Source organism: Strix aluco, chromosome 4, assembly GCF_031877795.1.
Source record: "Strix aluco isolate bStrAlu1 chromosome 4, bStrAlu1.hap1, whole genome shotgun sequence".
NCBI lineage: Eukaryota > Metazoa > Chordata > Aves > Strigiformes > Strigidae > Strix > Strix aluco.
This window is the reverse complement of record NC_133934.1, coordinates 49,893,055-49,908,090: the sequence shown is the minus strand read 5'-3', so window position 1 is coordinate 49,908,090 and position 15,036 is coordinate 49,893,055. Positions and strand designations below refer to the sequence as shown.

The window sequence follows — 15,036 nt, the reverse complement described above, 5'->3', positions numbered from 1 at the left end:
TTTTTAACAATTCTCTCACCCATCTCTCCTTTCTATGCAGCTCCTCTCTCCGCTGCATCTCATTACTAGCAGGAGTCTTGTCTCTTCCCAGTATGTGGATTTCACTCTTCTGCTGTTAGCCTCTTCTTTGCTGTCTCTATCTGTAAGTCTTGAACCGACTGCTCCTTCATATTGCTCAGCACCTCACTCAGTCTAACCAGTCTACAACACTGTTTTGTTTGTCTGTGCGCTCACACCTGGCCATATTTATTTTTACTTCTAAGCTCACAAATGTAGGCTCGCTCCCCTTTCAATCTTCTCGTTTTTTCTTATTCTGTCCTCTTAATACATTTTCACTGAAATTTGTGAGAATCTCTAGTGAAGATTTAAGAGGTCAGACACCTTGTTTCCATTGCGAAAGAAAACTAATTAATTTAGATGCCTTTACAAATAGCCAGCTACATTCACATTGTCATGTTTTATAAAGCCTTTCCATCGACCTCTCAAGTCCTTGTCTCCATACTCCGAGGCAGCCTGGACAGGTCCCTGTGTCCAAGAGGGATACTGCTCTGAGATCACATGCATGCGCTCTGCCCCAAAGAACAGACACCTTGTTCATATAATTATCCTTAAAAATAAAAGCTTACATTCTTCATGTGCTCAAATATGTGGCTACTTTCCTGGGACCCTTTTTTGCCCATTCATATTACTGCTGAACCACCGTATCTTCTTGATTTGGCACAAGCAGGTGATGTCCATATGGCTTATGGATTGTGTGTCCCTCTCTAAGCAATCCAGTTAGCACCTTCTCCCCCTACCACGTGCCATTTCTCTATTAATTCTCCTACAAATGACGTGAAATTACGGTACCCCTTCTGCCTGGTCACCGAAACAGTTTCTCCTCCATGTTCTTTACAAATTGCAAGACCATACTCCTATCATTTTTACATCTCAGCTCTTACTTACTTTGGCTGTATTTTGAATAAAAATAATCCTTAAAAAGCAAAAATAATTGTATTTTAAAAACACACACACCTGGTATACTTTATAAAAAAGGATGTTCAAACTTAGCTCTAGTTTCATTTCTAGTACTCCATGGATTATTTCTGCTTCCTACTTTCAACAGAGATACATACCACGTAGCTCAAAGCATCACTAGCAGTAAATTTGAAGTCACACGAATTGGTGTCATAAAACTTTAAGCTTATTATGTAAATGAACTGCATTTTTACGACAGCACTACTTTGACCATTACATCCATCTTTTTTCTCAGCCTTACCCTCCTCTTTGCATTTCTCTCTCCAGAGAAGATTATCTTCAGCCAGAATTCTCCAGTAACGACATGTCTGGGCTGCCTGCAGAAGGTCCCTGGGTTCCAGGAATGACAGCACATACAGTGCCAGCTGGAAAAAAGAAAATGAAAGTGTATTTTCTGCATTGCTTTTGAAAGGAAAAGTGAAGTAACTCCAAGTATTATCACACATCAGGGGCTGAAATCCAGAAAATTGAAACAATAAGTTATTAAACAATCTCAGAAACTTAAGAGCTACAGTTTATTCCAGTGGGCACGTGAAAGTATAACAATCACCTTAAGTAACTAAATCCATACAGATCCCATCAGAAATGATTCTTGCATTTGCAAGAAAGTATAGGTCAGCTGAAATCACCATTATCTTTTTAAAAAATGTAACCCACATCATTACTTTGAATCATTAAAAGAATTATTACTAAAATAATTATGTCTATGTTATTTTAGCTAACAAGTATACCAAAAGTTAATCTGAGAGTTTAACTGTAAAGTACAACACTCGCCACATGCGCAAATGGGAAAGTGTGTTGTGATCAATAATGTCCCTCAGTAAGCCTAAATACAGAAAAAGTAAACGCTACATTCACTTGAGTTCAAAAGCACTTGGCAGCTGTAGGAAATGCAGCATATGCACCACGCATTTTCTGATTAGAATGCAAACACACTCCCCTAAGTGGTGTTACAGAGTTTTACTGTCCGGGATGCAGAAGGATTGAAATACGCCACTTCGATACTGTACACAGTGTGTTATCACAAACATATGGGAAATCCCAATGAGCACCAGAAGATGAACTTTTCCATGTGAAAAAATTGAAGGTATTGGGAAAATTCAGACCTCAGTTGACTGAACTCAGCCATATAAAGACCATGATAAAACCCCCAAAATCTCCACAAGTATCTTCAGATGTACTCAAGTCCTAAACAGGGACAGCACAATCAAACACAATCCAAAATACAGGGACAGCTATCATTAAGGGTATGATGACCAAGTGCAGATTTTCTACTTGACAGCAACAATGCACCTCCTCAGTCATGGAAAATAAAAGTTTAAGATGCAGGAAAGTCCCTTCCATGGCTAAAAACTCTGCAGAAAGAACAATATTGATAAAAAGTGATGCAGAGAACTACTTACAACGCTGAAGCAGTGGGAGTTTGTCAGTAACTAATAGGATGCAAAAGTTGTCAGGGAAATCAGATCATCCACTTTTTTACTTCTGCCTGACATATCTTTTTGTGTTTAGGATTTTTAATTTAATTTTTAGCTGAAGTTATGATGTATATAAATAGAACCTGCCCTTCAAAACAGCAGAGACTGAAATTCGGTAAGGAAGGCATAACCGTAGACTGTTGACCTCAGCAGATTTTTGACCTTATTATGTGAGAAACATTTACTTTCAGTAACCTAGACCAGCCAGTGAGCAGGAAATAAAAATTCAGTACACCAGAACTGTTTGCGTTTTGACTGCACACACACCTGTTTTGCAAGTCATTCCCTGCAGCTCACACTGAGCACACAGGACTCCACATTTGAGGGACCTGTGTCTTTAAGTTATGCATTAGATCCTGTATGCACCCCAAGCCATAAGGCTGAGGAATCTTCCTTCAGTCCCTACGCAGGAAGTCAGCATTTAGGACCTGGTGTAAGGTTCTCTATTACAAGAGCAACAACCGTACCCATCCTTTTAGACTTTCTGTCTTAATTCCTGGTATGTAAAATTACTTAAGAAGTGCTGTTTCCTAACACACATCAGATAGTCCTGCACGTGGCAAGACTCTCACATGAGAGATCCTCTCCATTTTTGCTGGATGTTCCTTAACTGACAGCAGAGTTTGTTTAAGTATCACTTGTCCTATCTATACAGATATGGACACTTGCTAAGATGGTGGTAATTAAAACCTGTGAGCCAACTGATTCTAAAACTGGTTACATATGGGTGACATTTATTTTAGACTATATTTATCTAAATAGTCATCAAGGGTCAACACAGCCCACAGTTGACTTTAAGATTAGCAGTGCATAAAAGATGACGTCCCTTTGTCTCAGCTCATGGATCTACTTATAAGAAAACTTCAGGTAGCAAAGATCTGACCTTTGACTCAACTGTATTTACAACCACTCTCTGCTGTAGTGTTAGTGATACCCAATAATAAGCAGTCTCTCGCCTTTTTCTTCACTCACACACATAGCACCGACAAAATTTCTGTGGCTGATTTCAGCAAAACTCCTAATCTGTGGGTTTCTAGACCTGTTTTTCACAAACAAGTAACTTCAATAATTATTTCTAAAGTCTCAGCAAGAAAACAGGAGTATTCATTTCAGATTAATTGTTTGACTGCAGGTTTCCTCAGGAGGAAAGCAAACATTTTCTTGGTTATTCAGCTATTAAGTTACTGTCTTTGCTTTGCTGAAAATGTTTCTGAAGAAAAGCCCTCCTGTCCCAATCACGTCCTTGTTCTGGTTAGGTAATAAAACCACTGCCCTGCATCCAACAGCACTGGAGATAGCCACAGATGTTAACGCAGAGCGACAGCTCAAGAGAGCGTGTTTTCACAGGATGCTGCCTTTGACAAGGAAGCCTGCTGACAGAACTACTGACCCTAACAACTTGTTCTTGCCCCCACAGCTCAGTTCGTCACCCCCCAATGCAGCCAGCGTAAGGGAACAGCGTCACTTAGGAGATCTGGGTGAAGAATGATGAGAGGAGATGGTGGAGCTAGCTCGATGGGTTCTTCTGTTTAACTTGGTTAATTTTGGTGGCAGGGATTGGGGGTTAGGAAGCAAAAATTACTTAAGACAGCTTCACTGGTGAAGTCAGCCTTTCATGAAGCTAAGCACTTGACAGTATTCTGGTTTCAAGAGGCAAGAGAAAACACTAAAAATAAACAAATTAAACACAAGTACCTTACAATGGAGTCAAGAAACATAAGTGAGAAAGAAAGTTTTACAGCTAAATAGCTTATCTTTTCTGTGAATAAATTGCTAAAATGGAAATAACAACAACTAGTTACAGCATAACTAGATCACTGGTGGTACTTGAATTAAGTTTTGCCACTAAATCATGCAAAGACAAGTGAGCTGCGAATTACTGTTGTCAATTCTGTATTAAATTTCCAGACTTAATAGATGCGGAAGTGGCAAAGAATCTCCTGTCTTCTCAAAATATAAAGTCGTGCTGCCCTCCTCCGCCTCTGAACTAAGGCTGCTTTGGGCAGCTTCTCTAGAAAGACAGCAACCATGTAGAGGTCTTACTGAACTCTTCTCCTCCCGCAGTGTCCTCTCCATTTATGGAGAAAGCTGCCACAGGAAGTGCTCTGTAAATACTAACCTCATGTCGTGTGTACTGAGTTAATGCTCCTCACATAAACTGCTTCCAACCCTTACAAATGCCAACCAGCAAGGGAAGGCTGTGACACTTCCTGACTCACAAAGATATGACGGTATATAAAAGGAAGGAAGAGTCTTGTCATCTACGTATTCAAAAATGATCCGGATATACAACAGAAAAAATGTCAAGAAATAGAGATACAGAACAATTTTCAGGTAATAAAACCACGTTAAACACAGCAACCAAATACTAGCACCAGAACATCTTTTTGGAACTTGCTTTGTAATGTGGTAGTAACTTAAGGCTTAGAACGACTTCATCCCTCATGAAAATTTTCACATGGAAAACCCAACATGCAGTAGATCTGGCAAAAGAAAGTAGACTTCCTCCCCACTCCAAATAACAAAACAATTTCCAATTCCCTAAAATCCATCAAGGTCAGAAGTACCATTTCTAAAATAACTAAAATACATTCAGTTAGTAATTGTTTATAATCTTTCATATCCACCCTCATGTTCTAGTTGCAAGGACATCCAGAATTACTCTCCTGTGGACAGCATTTAGTTACACATGCTGAAAAGCACAAATGCTGAAATCTAAATCTTAGTTTCTCTTTAACCTGATACAACCTGATCTGATTTGCAGTAAAGGATTTACTGTAAGATACCTGCTTAATTAGGGTTTGGCTTTATCCTTAGTGAGAAGTGCCTTTCTGGGTTTACTTTTGGGTTTTTTGGTAGAGATTTTAGGGGTCAGTTTATTTAAAGTAAATTCAAAGATAATATTTCTAAAACCCCCACCAGTTGAAGCGTTAAACAATAATGCTTATACTTAACAGAATAATGCACAGAAAGGTCTTGCATCCGGAGGGAATTTTTGTGTGTGCGTGCCCTGACAGAATTATTTCTCAACGAAAAAGCCCAATCAGCCCAATTAAGATAGAGAGCTATTTTTAAAGCTACTGGGATTTTGTTTAAAGGAGTTACCTCTATTTCCAGGTATTTAAATGCCTATCAAGAGATAAAGGTATGTTAATCTGAAATTACAGTAGCCCTGTTATGGCAGTGTACCAAATTGTGGACCTCTAACATCAGTTCACATCGCTGCGCTGGCAAAACTGAATGCCATAATTAGCATGGAAGTTTTTAAAAGGTGGCAGCTGATGCACTGCTCAGTCCAGTATTAACCTCTATTTCTCACCTCTTTTGGGAGCAAGGAAATGAAGTCTCTTTGAAACTGGGGCTCTATCACTTGCATCATGTGTTTTACTTGTGTTGGTTCACAACTATCAATCAGTTCATCTAAAGCAAGTAATTTCTCTGGTCCACTCCAGCTCTGCAAGACAAAAAAGGAAGAAACAGTAAGTTTAGTTTAATACACTAGTTGGGTCTATGTTAGTAAATGCCGTTGCTTTGCCAATAAGGCAAGTTAAGTTTCCTTGTTGAGCTATATACAAGCGTGTAAATAGCGTATGAAAAACCAGGAAGATAAATGCTCATGTTAATTACACAAAAATGAGAAGTTAATCAACACAAAATATTGAAAATTACTACATTGATTCATAAGCTAAGAAAGGATTTGTTATACACACACATACAGATTAGCAATTAAATAGATAATAATATCTAATAATAATAATTAATTTAATTAAGCTTCTTTTGAAGTTCATGAAATCTACACACACATCACTGACAATGAAGGTGTTGCAACAGAACATGCTCCCTCTCAGTCTTTCTCCATTGTGCATTCAAGTGAGATGATAACTTTTAACCTTTATGTTTCATCTGGCAGACCAGAAATTTTAAATGGAACAAGACGAAAGGAAAGAAACAAACTTTTTCTAAAAGTACATTAGCTTCCTGCCTGCTTATTACTACGGTATGTCCCTAAGTGAAAATGCTGTAATTTCTGAATCCTGGCTATAAACCAACATATATATTGTAAGTATCAATTTACACTTGAATAAACAGGGAATTTTGATTGGTAATTTTCTTACTTCACATTTTTACTAATGGGCACCGTAAAAATTGAGTATTTTAATAAGGCACTCATCTGAGAGCACAGCAGATTAGCAGCATCATTTGTGGAAAAAATTAATAACTGAATATATTGCACATCTGAAAAGCATGTCTTAAACTCATCTGTGCTCATCAAAGAGTTTTGATTTGTTATGTGAAAACAATTTAAAGAAAAAAGTAATTTCTACAGGAAAAAACAACAGCCACCGCTAACTGATTTAGCAACAGAATTAGAGCATGAATAAAGCCTTAGAGAGGAGAGAAAATGAGACATCACAGTTTTTGAGAGCAGATTCACATTCATATTCTTGAGTGTCTTCTAGAGTGACATTTACAAGTAAATTAGCACATACAAATGATATTACAGTTATGGTAAGAGGCTAACTGAAATTAAAAAAACAAGGCAAGATACCTTACAATTAAGATTTCTGTATTAATCTGCCATGTATCTCAGGACCTTTATTACTCATGCTCTGAATTTCTGTTCTCTGGATTTCATTCTGACAATTAACTCCGGTCTCCACAATACTACCATGTTTTTGTATTGTGAGGTTTCTGCAGAACAACGAGGCAAGGGAAGAAGGTGGAATTTCGGAAAGTGAATTCAAAGCAGATAAATACCCTGCTTTACTCGATGTAGAAAGATCATGTTGCATCATTTCTCCCTAATTAAAATGTCAAAATACTTGGGATGTCAAGAAAAGTATCATGTACCCACATGACAACGCACCTGACTTTCAGGTGACCCCATTCCATCAGGGCAGCGAGAGCAGCTTCGAGCTGCCTTAATTACGGAGCAAGCACTTGCCCGGGCAGTTGTGGGAGAGCGGGCGGTGGGCAGCAGGTCCCTCACCCCATTTAGGTGCTCTCACTCTACAGCAAACAGGCGGCAGGTACTGGAGAGCCTGCCCTAACAGAGGAGGGGAGGGAAGTTCCTCTGACCTGGGTCTTTCCACACACTGGTGGCAACTGGTAAGATCATCTCAGCTGGCAAGAAAATATTCCCCATCCATGCCATGTGTGTGTATATTGAGATTGTCACCACATGAGATGAGAGTTTCCATGTCTCATATTCAATACCTCAGACTATTAAGAAGAAGCAAGAATTTCTCAGCAGAAATTGCAGCAGTGCTGTTATAAACAGCTTTCATTATAAATTTCTTTCAATAGAAACATTTGCATCACAGAGCAGTTCTCCATAAATCACACACTGAAGAACTGTTTATTTTACCAACTTTCCAACTGCTGTTTGTTTCACTAACCCAGAGCTTAGCTGGTGTTAGGTACAAACGTTTGTGATCTTTAATCTCATCTGTCAGCCGTGTTTGAATTTAAAATTAAAAAAAGGAGAAGTAATACCTGTGCTACTTCCTTATAATACAAATTTCCAAGGTCAGTCTACCCTTAATTTATAAACAGCTACACGTATTAAATTAGAACAACTCAATCTGAAAAGCATTGTTTTTTGCTGTGGCAATCATTGCTAGCAGTTATGTACGTATTATTAATAACTGCACTATACATTATCTTAATCTGTAACTCTCCTATACTTAGACGTTTCTGTTTTTAAAATACAATACAGCTCTGAACAGAAGAGGGAAAAGATTCAAGAATGGGAAAAAGGTGCTAATGAATAAAAGCATCTTTCATCTGTCCATTCACCATCACGGGTTGGCTACAGGCAGCTTCCTAGAGCTCTTTTCAAGCAATCAGCTGCTACAAAATGTTTTCTCTAGGACACTGTCCCCTTAGTCTTTCACTTAAGCAAACAAACCTCCAGCTACAGTCAGTAAGGTGTCTCTGAGGAAAATGTTTGGCATGGAAAACTGGGATGAAGCCTTGTCAGATGAACACAACTGTGCATTAACGAAGGCAAGACTAGTAAATTACTGCTTCTGGGCCCCACAGCTTGATCCGTTTGCAAAAGTTGCATGTAGCGCATTGAGCAGAGAGGGTAAGAAATAAGTTTGTGGCTTTGATGAGAAACAACAGTGAACAAAATGTCGCAGAAGAGAAAAAAAAAAGTAAATGTGTGCCAAACAGTTTGCAAAGTTTCAAACGTTGTAGATTGCCAGAGACTTCTGAGACATATGGTGTAGTGTCCAAATGCCTTGGATTTCTAACCAGGTGATTCCCTTTCAAATAGAAGATCCCTGTAAATAATATACTTTATCTTTAAAATGCGTTTAATTTGTTTTCCTTGTCTTCAAAACCCAAGTTTAATTTTAATGTAAAATGAAAGCTTTTATAATGGGCAGGGGTTCCCCTAGAAAAGGTAACTCCAGGATTCATTCACATACCCCTTGGAAAGCCAGCAGGGACTACTGATACTGCCCTTTGAATGATCTGAGAGTCCTAAACAAACATTCCCCCTCTTCCCTCCCATTTCCTCGGGAGGTGTTGATTTGTCAGCCCAGGCCTTTTGGCTCCTTCATACCATTTCCTCATTCAGTAATGCAGTTGCTGCAACCAGGCACTACCTAACTGAAAAGCACCCCTTCTTTTTCCCTTTTGCTATTATGTTTAAATGTCTTTCCTTTCTTTTTCAGGCATGCAAAACAGCTTTATAATCAATATAAACGACATGCTTGCTGCTTCTACAACTTCTACAACTTCCACCTCATCCCTCCTGTCTGACCTGCCACCTATCCTTTTATCATCTCCTGTTTCTGCACGTCTACTCTTCCATGACCTGTGCTTTTCTATAGCACAGCTCTCATCTGCTAGCTCCAATTTGTACAATTACAGTTTGTAGCAATTACATCCTTTTCTATTATCAGAATATTTAGGACACCTATTTTAAAGGGTTTAATTTCAGGGTGCTGTTCTCTGTTACCAAGTTCTGTTAACGGCGGTCTGTCATCACAGAGACCTGCAGGGAGGGCTCTTCTGGAGCCTACTTGTGTCCGACTCTTGGATCAGCTACCCAGAACCCTGCCATCTTCCACTTCAAAGGTATCTCAGTCTGGATAAAAATAGCACGCAAGCAAAATCCACTGAAAGAAACACTGTCTACATCAGCAAAGTTTGTCACAACAGGAGGGGTTCAGGAGCAGCTGGTGCTCAAGCCCCCACATTAACCCATCTCTAAGACCAGTCTGGTCCCCTGAGCTGAACATCCGCACCACACGAGATGTGAACCTGTCTAGAGGAGCACTGACTGGTTCAGACCCTGACACCCCCACTATGGGTTGGACAACATAGTTTCTTCTGAAAGGAGTCTAGTTTGTATGGATCAAAACTGCCCTGAGACCCAAACCAAAGGGAAGTAAGCAGGGATGATCAGGAGATCTGCTTTACGTCTGCACTGTTCCTCTGAAACAAACTGAAAATGGTGATATAGCCAAAAGGGGTACGTAGTTCTAGTGTGGATCTCTCCCATTCTGTGCGGAGGGGTTGTACAGAAACACCAAACCCTTGACCTAGTCCCACCCCATGAGTACAGAACAGAAAATGCTGCAGCGCTGGTTAGGATACAACCTTTACTGCCTGCTTCACATAAGAGGTGGACTACACAGTCACACATTTATGCATTCATGAGCATATTCGGAAGAATAAGAAATGGAGAATGGTAAGTAATTTGAATTTAGGTGGCTTAGCCAACTATTTATGTAAAAGCAAGGAACAGTACTCTTGCCAGCCAGAAATGGCAAAAGCATTTTGGACACTACAAACTGCTGAGAAAAAAAAAGCTTCCAATTTTAGGTAAAATAATAGCATTCGCTAGTTACTCAAAGTGATTGCCTATACTTACTGTATATGGAACAACTTTTCAACATCTATATTCCAAGAAAATGCAAATTTTTTATCACACTACTTAAATAAAACCCAACACTGTAAGTATGTGAAGTAGGAAGAATGAAGAGAGAGAGAACTTAATAATTTTTAAAGTAGTACTATCTCTGACTGAACTTAGCATGCAGCTGAATTTTTTTTCCTTATGGCAAGCAATTTTGCAACTAAAGAAATATATCCTGCTTCAAATAAAATAAAGTTTCTTGTAAAAGAAAAAAATCTTGTAAAGATACACTTGGGCACTGAGTTTTAAAAATCTTATAGTGGATATTAAAAAGACCTCAAGCCAAGACCCACTGCAAAACAGGAAAAAATAAATAGGCCTTTAAGAAAATAAATGGTTTGAACCTACCAAAACGCTTTTCTGTTTTTCGTTCCAGACTAACATTTCATTGAAATCAATATACATCTTTACTTTTAAAGGGAAAGCGCAACTACCCTTCCAACTGTTTCTCCTTTCTGCATTAGGTTTTTGTCACTTTCAAAATAAAAGGCTTAGATCAACTACAAAACATAAGAGCAGCAATAACATATAAAAAATAAATTAAAAAACCCTCAAATGCCATCTTCAATTTCCTTAGTATTTGAAAAGTGGTCTTGCTTCTTAATGTGAAAAGATAATATGAGGAGAACAACTGAAGGCCATACAGGTGAGACTTCAGAATAACTGAGTACCACTTGTTACTGCCAGCTTCTATTCCAAAGGACAATGCTACCTTGAAACAGTACATATGTCCAGCTTATGAGTCCCTTGAAATTTAGCTTTAAAATTAATTGGAAATATAATTTCGTATAAAATAAGATAGTGCTATTAAGCAGGTTTAGCAGGCATAAAGTACATAAAAGAAAGCCCTCCCCATTTCTCTTTCTGTACAGGAAAAACTTTGTATTGCAAGAATGATGCTTCACGTGCCATTTAACACTGCCCTTTGGCCAGAGCTAGCTCCCCTGACTTTAAGAATGTGCTTTTATCATTTGACTGTTTAAGACTTGCCCCTTTCATAAAACTGACGTGGAAAATAAGCACACAGAAAATGAGGTGACTCGGCATTAGCCAAGGAGATAAAACACTGAGATGTAGCTAGGTGACTTTGAAAGCTTTTGGTTCTAAAACAAGGAACCTCCTTTTGTGAATACAACAAAAACTACCAGTGACAGAAGTGGTCAATAAATGCTACTCGATGATCTCCAGTTATGAAAGCTCTCTCTCTCCCCGCCCCCCCCCCCCCCCCCGCCCCCCTCAGATCAGCATTTAGTACCACAACAAAGTATTTTGAAAAGCCTAAAGTATCTAATTATTTATTTACTAAAGCATGGCTTCTACATTACTAACCCCAAATTTGGGACCCTAAAATAATAACGGCTTAACTACAGGCAAAATTGCCATGGGCTTACAGACTTCTTTTCCTTATCCTGACCAAACAGCCCATGGCATTGCTTTTACCGTCAAGCATGTTTGCACCACTCTCTCAAACATTTCAGCCTTTCATAATATTTTTTTAAAAATATGTAATTATTGATAACTAGCAATCTTATGTGAGAAAATACACACTGTGCACCGTAGATAACAAAATAGCTTGTTAGTACAAAAGCTTTAACATTACAAAACGTTAAAATGCAATGTAGTATTACATTATCATATATACAAAGTACCATTCAGATATGATTCTTAGGGGTTAAAAAGACATACTTCTATGAACAGTGTCAAAAAAGATACACCATAATAATTAAATGTGAATATTTTTAAGAAACTGAATAATGTGTCCAAGAGTCTCTTAATTCCAAACTTCCAGTGCTTTAAGCAGATTATAAATGTGTAAAAATAGAGGGAAGAAGTTCTACATTATTATTTTAACGTTCAGAACTGACAGTGATTGAGATCAATGGTATTATGTGGCAGCATGAATCAAGCCAAAAGCACGCTTCTGCCTGCAAAATTGTATGCTCGCTACTGTATGTACAATATTGCTCTTCTATTTTTGCCTGTTATAGTAGTTGAAACAATGCCTGTATTAGTTAGTTACTCCTTTTGAAAATGTTTTTAGAAGTAACAGTTTATTAATCAAGATAGGAAGACATAATATTTCCATTTTTCAAGTCAATGACTAGGACTCCTCCCTACTTCTTAAAAATACAGAGCAAAACTGTAAAGGGATCTCCATGGTACAGATTACGGAATGGGAGCAGAGGCCTGCCCCAAACTGCGTTTCTATTAAGGTGTATTAACGTACACAAAATTGGCTTAGGTGCTACCAGATTGGTGTCCACGTAGATTTCACTTTCAAGTGGTCCACAGCACTGTCCCTCGCACCTTTTCTTTTGTCAGATTAAGTTTCAGGCATTGTTGAAGACTGTTGGAGAGATACAGAAAACCTCTTTCCCTCCTCTGTTCAACTGTGTACACATGAACTGGCTGACATTGTGTTCAGTATACAAATACCACACTGAGTTTCCTTTTAACCTATTTTTGCTAAACTTTTCTTTCTATTCTTAGAAGACATCAGACTTAGACAAATTCAGTGCTATACCTGCACTGAAGTAAACCATGCACTAAAGCTTACTGGTCTCCAAGTGAAAACGTCTCGAGTTAGCCTGAGGCCATGGAGGTAGCTGTTGCATTTGGACAGACTTTGCAGAAAATGTGAAAGCATCAAACAGGAAGGGTTATTTTATTAAGAAACCAGAGAAAACAGTTATTTTTTGTGAATCTCTACAGTAACTAGCTGAAACAGTGAACAATTCCTTAAAGTTAATGCCCATTTGTTTCTGCAGCAGTACACAAAATCAACGACAAAGACATTCTGGGATGTTTAAGGAGGACAGCCTCTACTGAAGCAACTTTTTACTTAAATCATGGCAGTAAGGTTCTTCAGATGTTTATTTCTCTAAGCACTGGTTACCTGAAACATTTTCAGCCATTCCTGAAGGCCCGTCGGTGGCTGCACAGATGTAATGCGGCGACGTTGCTGTCCCTGGCCATTGGCTGCCCTCAGGTCCCCAAAAGTAGTAGGTGTGGCAGAGCACGGCACCAGCCCCGTAGTACTGCGATACAAATAAAAAGTCATAGTCACATGTAAGACATTAATGAAAATTTAGAAGTCTACTGCAGAACCAAAAATCCAGTACAGAATTTGCAACCAGAACTTAAAACTCTGTAACCTCACGCAAAAGCAGTAACGTGAAAAATTGTTCTGCTGGTCACTCAGGAAGTCAGTTCCCTCACTTACATAAATCCACCTGTTTCTACCACTGCAGCACTAATCCTCCAGCTAGGGGGAAAATGGGGATCACCTTTCAAGGCCGAAAAATTACCACTGTTAATTGGCCAGCAGGTTGTCTGTAAAGATGCAGGTTTATATATTCCTTTTCCTTGTCAGAATATTTCCTTTCCTTCTGGGCTGCATTTGTGCCTTCTGACTGGTGATGTAGGAAGCCAGAGCTCAGAGTCTCACCTGTATGTGAAATGTGCTTGTGCCACTTCATCACCAAACAGGAAAAAAATGTATCTATTTTTAGCTCTTAATATATTTTGTTGACAAAGAGCTAGTAATATCAAGCAGTTCTAGTGGCTTAGTGGTTTGGAACTGGGCTTTGAAATAACTCTCTACAGTCTTTTAAAGTTAGCGTGTTGATGGAGTGACACAAGAATTAAAGGGGGGGTGAGGTGAAGAGGGAAAAGGAGCCAAAGGTGCTCTCTGAATTACAGTTTGATTTTTTCACTCTGACATGTTAAAAACCAGCTCATTCATACGGGATGAAGCTTTTAAAAGAGCTGGGATTAAGCCGCTATTGTAGAAGTCTAAAGAAATACAGCTGACTGGGTTTTCTTTTTTTTTTTTTTTTACATAATGTAAAGTACTTCGTTCACAGAATATCAAAGTTGTATTCCCTAGCAGGAAATTTGGAACTCCAGTAGTGTTTGCACAAGCATGAAAATTTTAAATACAGTGTGGGACTCCAAAAAACCCTTTGCTTTTGTGTATAATAAATCCAGCTTTTTAGTAGGTATGAGCTTTGGGGTTTTACTGACTTTTCAGTGGCTACAGGAATAGCTTCAAATGATGCAAGGCAAGTTCATTTTAATATTTATCTCATCATACTCTACAAATACTTCACTCTTCCTTGTTCTGAAGGACAATCATAGCATGTCCTAACATTTACTTCAACTGGTAAAGAAAAGATTGGTTTGAAGAGGCTTATTTTTAACTGTTAATTTTAATGAGTAATAACAGAAACAGAAGCTGATATAAAACTCCTGTTTCACAGCTGAAGGATCCTCTTAATGACACTTGTTTACTTGCTTTACCTGTTGTATGCAAAGAAGGTTTATCAGGCTTGCCAATTTTAAAGTGTCTGATCCTAGGGAAAATGGAAGCAAGCAGGCACAAAAACTGCATCATTTGCCTAAATATTGTTTAAATAAAATGTAATCAAACAGTTTAAAAGAGAGAGGATCCAATGTTACTTAAGGATTCTTTTACGCCAGTAATGACTCAAAATCCAAGCAACGTCAATTTGAAAGTGTTTTTAAAATAAAATCTGGTTTTACAGCTTACTCACTCTCATCACCTGTACAGAGATCCAGCAAAGGCCTATCATTTAAGGTCCA

General features: G+C 38.5%; 1 protein-coding gene across 4 annotated transcripts in view; it reads right to left on the bottom strand.

Moving 5' to 3' along the window:
* FBXW7 (F-box and WD repeat domain containing 7) overlaps window positions 1-15,036 on the bottom strand; it is a 191,129-nt gene that overhangs the window by 14,598 nt on the left and 161,495 nt on the right. For all 4 annotated transcript variants that reach the window (XM_074823022.1, XM_074823026.1, XM_074823024.1 and 1 more), the window contains 3 exons: window positions 13,328-13,469; window positions 5,815-5,949; window positions 1,259-1,382 (listed from right to left, as the gene is read on the bottom strand). In XM_074823022.1, the coding sequence (XP_074679123.1) occupies window positions 1,259-1,382; window positions 5,815-5,949; window positions 13,328-13,469 (401 nt within the window). The remainder of the gene's footprint in view (window positions 1-1,258; window positions 1,383-5,814; window positions 5,950-13,327; window positions 13,470-15,036) is intronic.